The sequence below is a fragment of the Cylas formicarius genome, unplaced genomic scaffold, assembly GCF_029955315.1.
Source record: "Cylas formicarius isolate icCylForm1 unplaced genomic scaffold, icCylForm1.1 PGA_scaffold_2__14_contigs__length_35257938, whole genome shotgun sequence".
Lineage (NCBI taxonomy): Eukaryota > Metazoa > Arthropoda > Insecta > Coleoptera > Brentidae > Cylas > Cylas formicarius.
The window spans coordinates 31,968,556-31,981,809 of NW_026844319.1; the positions used below are offsets into that span (position 1 = coordinate 31,968,556).

Here is a 13,254-nt window from a genome sequence, read left to right on the forward strand (position 1 = left end):
TTGGATTTAGGAGGTTTTGATTTTTTAAGGATTTTTGCAGTTTCAAATCGAATTTCGTTAGCTGTTTGAGATGGCAGTTTGTTTAGGATAGACTCGACATTTGAAATGATTTCTTCTTTTGGAGCCTTTTGAAAGAACTAATTTTTCCGTTTCCGAAAGTTGGCGCGATGACACATTTATTACAATGTTTGGTAGTTGAGAAGAATTCGATGGTTTGCCTAGCGTTGACGTTACTTTTCCAAATTTCTAAATGTGATTTTGGGTAGTAGATAAATAAAGATTTAAAGCTTTGTCATGATCATGTTTGAAAGGCGAATCATGTTTGATTGGCGAAACGTCGGCAAGTTCGATTCAGCAAAAACCGACGCGTGGAGGAATCCAGAAGTTTTTTAAAAAGTATTTTAAAATCTTGTTTGAATAGGAACAATACAGCTTAATATATGGTTATAATTGGCATCTAAAAATATTTCAGGTTTTAAAATATTATCGGTTCTACTCGAAATCAATGTAATTTCAAATGCAACATTTAGTTTTGGTTGCCATCTTGTTCGCAAAACCAAAACGAATTTTTCACACAGTTATTGAATGTGCATAAAAACAGTGCATGTAATATGTACAGTATTTTATACAGGGGACGTCGAAAAAGTGCACTTCTGAAAGAGCAGTAGTAATAATAAAAAGCTCTTTTTTAAATGCATACCCATTGGTACGGAGCAGTGTAGGAACAATTAGTGGAAGTTGTTTCAAATTTCGAATTCGAAAATGCAATAAAAAAAAAAGTTCCGTCAGTGTTGAGACTGATTTCATGTAAACCAGTGGCCAGGGGTCGGTAATGAAGGGGCCGATTTTTAAATCAATTTTAAAAAGAAAACTTCATACGAATTTATGCCCTAGGAGTCTTAACTTTACACCAGTGGCGGGCGGGCTGAAGTACGCATACGAAGTACGTAAACTCTGAGGTGTTTTTTTTTATCTTTATAATTATATCTCATCATAGCAGTAGGCTGTTCTGTTGTCAAATTTTCTAGTTTTGCATGTTCAACTTTTTTTCAAAAAGGTTGTTATTAATTTATTATTAGACAATTTTGCTAAAAATTATTATTATTATTATTAGGTAGTATTTTTTTTATAAATAAAAATCGTTTATTATTTATTTTGTTGTCCGGATGTTATCTTATTTCATTAAAACTGTAAAAGAAAAAGGACAGTCTTCTAATTTTTTTTCCTGAATGACACTAGTTGGGAATTAAAAACTTTGTATTTTGTATTAGATAGTTTTTTTTTCACAAGAAAAAATTCTCAATTTAACCACTGCAGTGGCGACCTAATTAATCAAAATATTATTTGTTCATAAGCAGTCAGTGGCGCGACACTGATTTCCTTAAAACAATAAAAATTTGCATTAGTTAGTAAAAATAAAGGCTAACTTCTCGGCATGCTGTCATATTAACGATATTGTAATGACTATACAGAGAAGAGGTTTTTTTTTAAACGAAAAAGAGCATATGTTTATATGAAGTTTTTTTAGATATAACAATTGTTCTTACATGTTTCTAAAAAAAATTGACTTAATTAGAGAAAGATATGAAAGCATAACTCTGGCTTTTGGCAAAATGTAAGACGTACGCAAAGATCTTTTAATTACTTCCCGTTAATAACAACGTACACGTTCGCCAATGAAGAAAAAAAAAGACAAATCCCAAATGCGAGTTTTCCATTGCGAAACCCATCGATTTGTTCAAAATTTATCGCCTCCACTTTAGAATTACAACTACGGCATTAAGCACGTCCCCCAAGTCGGCCGGTAGTTTTATTTTCTCCGAAAAAAACAAAACTGTGGGCCCGATCGCGAAACAAAACGTGCCAGTATATCGAGAGTCGATATCGACGCGTAATTTATAGGGTCGCTCCTACCGGTGGGTGGCCGAAACCCGAAACAGTTGACAGATGAAAAGTATCCCCGAGATCGGCGATTGGATAAAAGCACGTCCGGTAGCCCGATTGGTTTGGAAAAACGTTATGGCCCCCGCTTTTTTGAATAAATATGTGGACATTCCGTCCCGAGGCAGACCTATCGTCGTCTAGGAATTACTAATAGATGTTGTTTATGGTGGTACCGCGTCGACACCTGCGGTACCTATCGGTAAATGTAAATTAGGGAGACAGAATTCGGACGGCGAGGACATTCCTGCATTATGGGGCTTCCATTTGGGAGGACCAAAAAAAACCTAAGCGTCAGTAGGCGAAGTCTCACCGATACATCAAGATTGATACGGATTTACCGGCGATGTAATTTGGATTTTTAGGATTTGCCCGGAATGTACTGCCCATATCGGCAGCGTATTTAAGAGATTAAAGTATGTTCATAGATATAAGAAAGTGACTAACTGATACGAATTAAGGAAACTGAATCCTCAGACAAAAAGATAAATTATAAAATTTGTGCAAAAAATTCGAGTTCTATTTTAACCAGTTGAGAAATGTTCAATTATGATACTCAATTGTAATTAAAGTAAAATTATAAAAGAAAATATCGTTAAAAATTTGGTAAAATATTAAAAAATCATTTAAAAGCTCATTTCATCCAGATAAACTCAAATATTTATGTACGTTGTGAAAACTCGCCGATTTAATGAATAAATTAAAAATATTTATTAAAAACTATGAATATAAACGCCCATTGGGATTTCAATACGTATTCAATTCAATAAGTATTGGGTTGTTCGGAAAGTCATTTCGTTTTTTTTGGGGAACATGAAAGACAGTTTTCGTATAATGAATAAATATTTTATTAAATTATATATTGGCCATTCTGGTCCAACACCTTTTGCCATCTTTCTGGCAGTAACATAATTCCCCTCTCATAAAAGTTTTGGTCCTTGCTGGCAAAAAACTGGTTCAGGTGGTTTTTGACATCTTCATTTGAGGTAAAGGTTTTGCCATCCAAAAAATTTTGCAGGGACCGGAACAAATAATAGTCGGAAGGCGCCAGATCTGGAGAATATGGTGGATGTTGCAGTACGTCCCATTCAAGCTGTAAAAGTTTTTGGCGAGTGACCAAACTTGTGTGAGGTCTCGCATTATCCTGGTGGAACACTACACCCTTCCTGTTGATTAATTCGGGCCTCTTCTCTTTAAGTGAATCATTCAATTTGTCCAGTTGATGACAATAGACTTCTGAATTAATCGTTGTATTGTCCGGCAAAAGCTCAAAAAAACGATTCCTTTGACATCCCACCAAACGGAGAGCATCACCTTTTTTTGGTGAATGTTGGCTTTTGGCACGCTTTGAGCCGGTTCATCTTTTCTGCTCCATGACCTCTTGCGTTTAACATTGTTGTATACAACCCATTTTTCGTCCCCAGTAATAATCCGCTTCAAAAATGGATCATTTTCTTGACGTTTGAGGAGCGAATCACACACGTCAACGCGACGACACAAATTTCGCTCCGTAAGGACATGGGGCACCCACACATCGAGCTTCGAGGTTAAGCCCATGCCTTTCAAATGGCCATAAACAGTCGAATTCGACAAATTTAATCTCTCACCGATTTCTCGTGTGGTTATTCGCCGATTTGCATCAACTAATGCCTTTATCGTATCTTTGTCAGCTTCGACCGGCCTTCCAGACCGTCGTGCATCTTCGACATCAAAATTGCCGGATCGAAATTTTGCAAACCAGTTCTGGCACTGGCATACTGTTAACACGCCTTCTCCATACACATCCGTCAATTTATTTCTCGCTTGGACAGCATTTTTACCTTTTCTGAAGTAAAAAAGTAAAATTTGACGAAAATGCTGCTTATTGCTCTCCATATTTAAAAGGGCATCAACCAAAAACTACTGCGTAGAATTAATAGAACTTTTTCACACACAAGCCTTGCAATATCAGCTCTCAAGACATATAATGGTTATGCGGCTTAAGTGTAAAGTTGGTTTCGAAAAAACGTAAATTAAGTCCTCTGACGGGAAAAAACGAAATGACTTTCCGAACAACCTTATATATGGCTATCAGCAAGAATAATATACCAATGGGACAACTACTGGTTAATCAACAACCAATAATTCGCGTCTCAAGTAACGTGTTCCTGGGAACAGATGTTAATGAGAAATGGGATCATTCAGTTGAAATCAGACAACATTCTTGGAAGTCACACTCTCATCCGTGAATTCTGGACATTGACAGAGGCGTCTATGAAGAAACTAGAGGCTTTTGAGATGTTCGCAAACATTCGCAAAATGGATAAGGAATGTGAAATCATAAACAACGTAAAGAGGCGCAACGAACAGTGATACGGTCTGTTGCAGCTTCTTCTCAGGGTAAGGTTTTTGGAAAAAGAGGTCCGGGACGGAGGACAATCTCATGGCTCTACAATCTAAGAATGTGGTTCTCTCTTACAACCACAGGACTCTTCAAAGCAGCAGTAGATAAGATTTGAATAGCTATTCTAATAGTCATCATTCGAAACGATTATTCACCTTAAGAAGAAGAATATTAAGAGCTCATACGTGGTAAGTACTTTCTAGAGGCAACTGGAAACTAGTTTTTGTGTGCCAGATCCAAAAAAAATAACGTTTTTCTTTACCCACACTAACCATCGGCCTTGTGGTACGATCTCGTGCGTTATCGCGCTTAATATTGAAATAAAAAATAATATTCCTGGGTGCATGGACATCAAATATCGCCCCCGAGAGTCACCAAATCCCCCCGCCATACAGGCCCACGACGCGGTAGACGCAACAATCTTCCGAAGCGAGCGGAAAAATAAAACAATCGACAACAAGACAATCTCCGGGGTAGCGTCTCAGAAATGGTCGCCATAACAATTAGGCCTAATCTAAATGCCCGACTAATTATTGCCATTAATTCGAGACCCCGGTGAAAAAAGCGCCATCCGTAATATGTCCGACTATTTTTAAGCCATTGATTAAGGCCCGAGATGGGCGGTGGGAATCGCAGCAAAAAGTTGTCCTGCGAAACTCGTACGGCGGCAGGAAATCGTCCCCGCATTCGAGACCGGGTACTTGTACGATTGGAACAGTCCGAACCGGCCTCATGTCGTCTGAATCGCGAATATTGATTGATTTACTGACATCCGCGGTAGACATGCGAATCAATATCGGCTTTGTTTTAGGTCGCTGCAGATTGTGCCTTCTTAATTACGCGTCAAAGGAAGGGAAGAACAGCAAAATTGAAGAATACTGATAATATATAACAATAATAATAATAATAATAATAATAATAATAATAACAAATGGTACGTCAAGAATGTGGGGCAATTACAACGGTTATCGCAGTGGAAAAAATATATAAAATAAACATGAATAAAGTTGTCTGGAAACTGGCTCTCATTCTACTTTGTACTTGCTTATATATTGTCTGATATTTCAGAGACAACCTGTATATGGTCGGACGCTTATTGATTTGCGGTCGCGTTTTCGACAAATAAACGCAATAAAAAAAAGTAGAGGGGAAAAAAGGGGAGAAAAGGCGACTTACCCAACGTAGCGGCAGCCATTCTCATCGTAACCGGCAACTCCCCCCCGCAGGGGGAGTCGTCGCTCGGGGGTTTCCTTTTCCTCGGTCGTCCTTTGTGATTCTGGGGCGGGGTCGACGAGGGGAAATATCCGGGGGACTCGCTCCCCCTGAACATCATATCGAGGGGTTCGTTGCCGGGATCGCACATCTCTAGCATTTGGTAATGAGGTCTATTGAAACAAAAACTGCAATGGTAAAAGTTACTTTAGGGATCTCCTCGCTTAATAACTCGTTTTTCGAAATAGGAAAAATTTTCGAATTTTTAGTATGGCGATGTGGCGACAGAGGGAGCCTTCCTTCGTAATTTAGAGAGTTAGACAAATTAAAAGTTTGACTCGCTTCGGTAAAGAATGTTCTTTGAGGTTATGTTCGCAGATTGTCGTTTAGTCGTTTAGTTTTAAATTTTAATTATTAATTTAAATTTATTAATTAAAAAAAAGTTTAATTAGTAAAAGCAATAGAAAGCAAAGAAAAGCAGAATATGATTGAACAGAAAACTTTTATACTAAAGAGCCAAAAAAAAAAAAATGAGCACTTCAGTTCCAATTTATCTAATCAAAAATTAAATAGATAGGAATCCGCAGCAAACCACATAGGCAAAAAATATATTTTTTGAAAGGACTTGCTTTGCTCAGAAGAATTCTGCGACTACTTTTTTGAGCCTACTTATTTTGGGCACCTTCTTAAAATTTTGAATATGGAAATATATTTAAAAAACAAGTTTTTTTCAGAAGAAATCTTTGACTAGTTTAATGAACTTGTTTATTTTGAAGACTTTTGTCTTAGATTTTCATAACTTCATAACATCTTCTATATACTTCTCCAGATTATAAGATAGTCGAGCTAAAGCAAGACGAAAGAAGAACAAGGAATATTATTGAAAAGAAATTTTTGTGAATAAAAATAGTAAAGAAAATAATGGAAAAACTTAAAAAAGGTTAATCATATATATTCGACTATTAACGTTTTCGAGATATCGCCACTTTTTTGTAATTTTGAGCACTTTGTTTCTAATTTATTTAACCAAAAATTAAGTTTTATTCATTCAAAAAACACATAAAATTAATTTCAGTGAATCAGTTTATTGTTAGTAGTTGAAAAAATACAACAAAACGTAGTAGAAATTTTATTTTTCGATAATATTATTTTCATTTTTTTCTTTGCTGTGGGATAGACTGGTAAAGAAGCATTTAATTTTTAATCAGATCTATTCTTTGTACTATTTCGCTTTTAACTAATATTTGTTATGAACAGAGTTAAATTAAAACAAAACGTTTTATTTTTTTGGTGTTTGTGAGATTATAATGTACTAAATGTAGCCTTAAACAATGAATAAGAATCTTGTAAATTAGGAACTTAAGGAAAACTTAAATTACTATGGGCATCTTACGTTTCGTTGAAAACTTTAGTATCAGAATGACTGTTGCAGATTTACTTTATAATCCTACATAAACAATTCCTAATTACGTTATTTTTAATCTGGAATTTTAGTATAAATTAAAGTATAAATTGACTTTTTTAGCAATTTTTATGTTAAGATTGTATTATAATAACAATTATACCATTGTTATTTGACATCCTCGTTAGTTTAGTCTTTGTCATTATTACAACATTACTTTCGATAACGTCATCATCGCTTTGAATTTTGGTTTATTTGTAAGTCCAAATTGATTACTTTCCCGCCATTTTTTATAAGATCTGTCATGTGTGATGTAACTATTAACTCTGAATGATATTTTGAACATTTTTTTTTCAATTTGCTACACTGCACCTACCTGCAAAATATCAATCCATCCCGCATTCCGAAATGGTCTCCCTTCGACAATGGGATTCCGCAAGACGTACAAGAAAAGCAGTGCAAGTGATAAACCAGGTCCCGTGCTCTGATGACAAGTTCGTTCGCTGATATTCCTGCGTGGCACCGTCCACAGCGGGTTACTGCGAACATCCTGCAACAGTAGCACACGTATGAATGAATTAAATTAAAAAAGCGAAACTTTTATTAACGCTAAAACGTAATTCCATCAGATTTTTGAAGAAAAGGATGCTGCTGGCTCGCGCAAACTTCTCTAGAAGTGACATTCGCCGAGTAAGTGACCGAAGAAAAAAAAACGTTTAAAAAAAGACGCAATCAATGTCGCAACATTGTCAATAAAAGTCGCATATCGGGCGACGCCATGCGATTTTTCATCGCTCGCAAGAAACCGGTATAAATTCCATATAGTAAATATTTTAAATTGATTTATGTCGATAAATTTATGTTTCGGAATAAGGCAAAAACAAATTCCCGGCAAGAAATGCACCCAACCGGACCATATTAAAGAAAACGAATAAATAACATGTCCTTTTAGAGCCAGTTCCAGTATGACGGCAAAAACGAAAATGTCTTCTGTTTTCTTCATTGAAAATGCGAATTATTTATTATATTTTATACCTTTTGAGAACGATAAAGGATGGTACATTAAATATTGATCAAATTTATTCACGGACCAGGGAAAGCTTATCAAATGAAAACTGTGGAAACATCTAGTGATACCAGCTGACAAATTCGAAACACCAGTGTTGACTAAAAAGCTTCGTAATTGCACCTAAATGTGAACCATCTCCTCCAGAATTCTGGGACAACCGATCAATAAAGAAGAAAGGAGAATTAAGAACATGATGATGATGGAGCGGAACAAATGCTAGCGAAAAATTGAACTGAGGTGGCTTTTGCTTGAAGAAAATCCATTTATCAAAATAAATAAGAACTAAAAGTTCAGATTTTCACGAAATTATATATTTTGACATGACAATTGTTTCGACAACACCGTGTCTTTATCAAATGTAATATTTACAAACTACCTGCTACTATATATACCGAAAAATGACCAATTCATTTGAATATCCCATTTTGTTAATCTCCATGGCTTCCAATAAATTTAATTTTCTACTATTTGTGGATGTGTGTAATATATCAAAATTTTCGTCAAAAACGTGTTTTTCTGTGTTTAAGTGTGTAGCATAATTAGAATCTAGACTATTGTTTTTAAACGCTCTTATATGCTCGTTAATGCGTTTCTTGAAGGATCTACCTGTTTGTCCAATATAAATTTTAGGACAAGATCCACATTTCAACCTGTAGACACCTGATTTTTTGGATTTAGGACATTTCGATTTATTGTTTTTTAAATATTTTCCTATTGTGTTGTTACTTCTGAAAGCTATTGTTAAACCACATTTTGAAAAATGTTTCGAAACTTTTTCGCTAGGTTCTCCTATGTATGTAATTGTTTTAAATTGTTCGTGTTCTGTATTTGGTTTCGGATAAATAGAGTTTACTGTTGTCTGTATTTGTTTTTTATTTATAATTTTATCTATAATGGACGGATTGTAGCCGTTGTTCAGTGCAATTTGTTTAATGATATTGAGTTCTTTGTTGTAATTTTCAGTTGAGCGTGGCGTATTAAGAAGTATGTGTATAAAAGAGTTAAATGCAGCCAACAAAATTAAAGATGTCAAAATCCCTTCTAACGCAACTCTATTGTCTTTTGATGTACAAAACCTATTTCCCACTATGGATGTGATAGATTTAGTAGATTTTACCCTAACTCGGAAACAGGTTAACCTATTGGTGAAACAAGGTTTATTAGATTGCTTAATAGTATCTTTAGATCAAAATTATTTTGAATTTAATGGACAGATTTATATCTCTAAAGAAGGTTTGATTATGGGAAACCCACTTAGTCCTTTGTTAGCCGAGATTTTTATGGATAATTCGGAAAATATCATACTAGAACATAATTTAAGTAAAAGTTTTTTATGGTGGTATAGATATGTGGACGATGTCTTTGCGTGCTTTGTTGGAACGGACAGACGATTGAATTCTTTTTTAAATTACATTAACTCAATACATAATCGTATAACATTCACTGTCGAGATTGAACAGGATAACACTATTAATTTTTTAGACTTAACTATTACGAAAGTGCAAAACAAATTAGATTTTTCAATATATCATAAACCTTCACACACGGACACAGTCATACATAACAGCTCAAATCACCCTTCTTAATACGCCACTCTCAACTGAAAATTACAACAAAGAACTTAATATCCTTAAGCAATCGAAAACTCTTTTTTATCATGTGTATCAACATAACAAAAAAATATATCGAAGATCGAGTATATGTAGTCCGCCCATTTACAAAAGTCACATTACTTTTTGAGCACACCTCGTATGTATTAAAGTGAACAAATAAATATAGATTTAAACACGGTGATAGGCAGAATAGGGAGAGTACCCAATAGACACCAGTAAAATGAAGGACATTGTCGATATTTTAAAAAATAAATGTAGCTTTGATCACTTTAATATCTGTTCCAAATTATTAAAATGTGCCGATGTGCTTAAAATCTCCAAGCTAATACATAAAGGCGGAGAATTAACACTCAACAATTTGAGACCTTCGTTTTTAATACCTATTTTTTCGAATATTGTTGAAACGAAAATATGAAAATGAAAATATATCACGAAACAATCTACTTTACGAAAACCAATAAGGAATAAATCTACATCTCCGGCTTTAGTAAACGTATTAACGGAGATAATAAAAGTACGTTAAAATATAAAAAAGGGTTTCTCATTCGACATTAATAAAATCGAAAAAAATAATTTTGATTTAAATATGGTCATAGTTGAGTGAGAGATATCAATATGTAGCATGTGGACAAGCAAGTTTTGAGGGTGGTGAACGGGGTCCCTCAGGGTTCAGCTCGGGGTCCAGTTTTATTTATAAAATACGTACGACATTTATCAACCCATTTCATCCACAAACACCAAGAACTCTGAGAAGTCTAGAACAACTTCACTTGCTGATGACACAGCTATATCAATAGGCAATGGTTTTTAGGGCAATAAGTCATCCTTAAATGAAACCAAAATAGTTAATATGATTTTTTCTAGTAGGCGTGTCGATGAAGCTACAAATTGTAACAAAACAAAATTTCTTGGTGTTAGAATGGATGCGAAGCTGGACTGGAGGGAGCGCGAAAACTTTCTGACTGACAAGATCTTCAAAAGCATCTTCGCTGTAAGATAATTAGTAAACATTGTAAACTTTGACATACCGAAATCGGCATATTATGCCCTAATTCCCCTGACATGGGCTCGTGCACCTTCAAGCTCTCATGTCTTCTCATTACAACGGAGAGTGCTAAGAATAATGAACTAACAAAGTGAAAAAAAATAAAAAATTATAAACCAGTTCTTTACATTTAAACCCGTTCTTCAGAAATCTTATAAATTCTTTACCTATACCACAGACCAAGAGCAATACGTTTTTGTTCACCTTCACCTTCACCTCACTTCACTAGCTCTGGAAGAATTGCCTCAGCCTATAATAGCCTAAGATAAGCAAGAAGCAAGCGAAAACAACACCATCTCAGTCTTTGTCCCGTTCAATCAAATTCCGTTACGCTCACAATATCGGGTCATACCACTTACTGCCCTAGTGGCCAAGAACGTAAGATCTTCCAGACTCCTAGATGACATTGCCATCGAAACATAATTGTCTGGGAAAGAATCAGATATATCATTAATAAATATTATACATAAAAAAGGTCTTTAGATGAGGATCTAATCACAGAACTATCACTTCTAAGGGCTACTTTTTGGTCACGGCCCTTCAAAAACGACTTTATCCAGGCGTAACTATTCCCCCATATACCGCAATTATTTAGCTTATTCAACAACAAATTAACATTAAGCACATCAAAAGCTCGCTTGAAGTCAAAGAACATAACATAATGTTTTATTATTCAGATAAGGAAACTAAACTGAGTAGATAATCCATTGGGAAAATCAAACTGAGAATTCGAGAAACATTGCTACTTTTTTAGAAGTGCATCGAGCCGCACGTAAAAACAATTTTTGAATATTTTGAAAAAAATCAATAGAAGTGATATTCCACGGTAATTATAAATTAAATAAATAAAATAAATTTTTTTGGCTCTGTTGGCCCTGTGCATGCATCTTTGATAGACGAGTCAAACAATTCCTGAAAATATTTATAGAACAAGTCAAATTGCTCTTCAGCTGTACCAACACCGTCAAACAAAAACTGCCAGTCCACCCTAGATACTTCAACCTGAAATTCATTTATGTTACTTTCACTCTCAAAACAAAGTGTGTAGAAAAAAGATGGAGGAAAGTTGCAAAAAGGTATAGATAGCATTTGCATATGGATTATGGATTCGAGTGTATTCGGTTACAGTTCTACTGAACCCGTAACTTGCAAATATATTTACAATATTAAGAGACTCGCCTGAATTAGCGTTTCCTAAGTGCACCGAATGACTGAGTCTTAAATTTAAAAATTCATATATCTTTAACTCCAGAAAGTCCACAAAGTATTTTGTAGTAGATTACTTTTCCGAAATGTCACTTTCCCGACTCAATCTAGAACCAAAAAAGGATGTTAAATTGAAAAAATGTTTAGAAGATTAGCAGATGCAGTAAAAATGATGCAGCAATTACGGCTATGGAATTATAAACAATTTAACGATAAATGTTTGTATTGATTTGAATTAGACTGTCGCCATAAATAATGTTTTTGTGGCTCCGCGTCAGGATGAACGAAGATAAGACATTTTACTAGTGACAAAAGGTATCTCGTCATCGATCAGGCCTGGTTTCCTTTCGAAATTGATTCACAACTCGTATCAGGAAATCTGACAGGCTTCCCTTTCCCACAAGGTTTAACGCACGAGATATACGATTGAATCGAGTACGCTGGAAATTGTATAGAATAAATTGCAAAGTGCAATTGTTGTTTTTTTAATAAAATAGGAAGACGCCGCTCATTGAACTATTTAAACAACAATTTCAATCTATAAAGTATGAAATTTTGAAAAAACCACTTGTTAAAGCTTTAAAAAATATCACATTTCGTATCACCCTAAATATCCTGATAAAATTTAACCTTATGTAATGGTTGAACTGAGGTGGCTTTTACTTGATGAAAATCCATTTATCAAAATAAATAAGAACTAAAAGTTCAAATTTTCACGAAATTATATATTATGACATGACAATTATTTCGACAACACCGTGTCTTTTGTCAATTCAAAATTCAGAAAATTCAGAAAATGTTTCATTTATTTCACATAGGTCTAAAATGTAGATTATAGACAGAATTTTCAAGAGTTACCGAAGCTTATAATATAAAACTCAACATTAATCATCTTGTTTATTATTTTGCTACATATTTTTGGACCATACATATGACGAACAGCTTGTCATAAGAATCATGGTTATTGGAAATTATACAGGAAGATCGAAAGCAGAAGTCTTTGGGTAATAAAGTAAGGAAATCAAGTTGTATTGTTGCGTCAGGTTAAATCGGTGAAGTGAAACATTGAAACGAAATGTTTGTGACACTTCATCCGCTAGTTATGGTATTTAAAATGAATATTTAACCAAGTAGTTGGAAAAAAATACATTATAGCATAAAGTAATCGGTTAAAATATGGAACAAATTCATTTCAAAACCAGACAATAGATTTGAAGAAAAATTCTAGCACTCCTCTTACTTTTAAAGAACAAACGAATAAAAATCAAAAATTTAATTTTGAAATCATCAGATAAGTAGCTAGTTACCGTGATGTTGCTACACTGGCACAATTACATTTCGGTTTATTAAACAAATGAATCCGAATGAAACAATATTTAATTT

The 13,254-nt window shown here is 34.5% G+C and overlaps 1 protein-coding gene across 1 annotated transcript in view; it reads right to left on the minus strand.

The window, feature by feature from the left end:
* Positions 1-13,254, minus strand: part of LOC132698583 (LIM/homeobox protein Lhx2-like) — a 37,522-nt gene that overhangs the window by 7,163 nt on the left and 17,105 nt on the right. The window contains exons 3-4 of the mRNA XM_060664762.1: positions 7,315-7,488; positions 5,501-5,724 (exon numbers count right to left, since the gene is read on the minus strand). Coding sequence (XP_060520745.1) covers positions 5,501-5,724; positions 7,315-7,488 — 398 coding nt within the window. The remainder of the gene's footprint in view (positions 1-5,500; positions 5,725-7,314; positions 7,489-13,254) is intronic.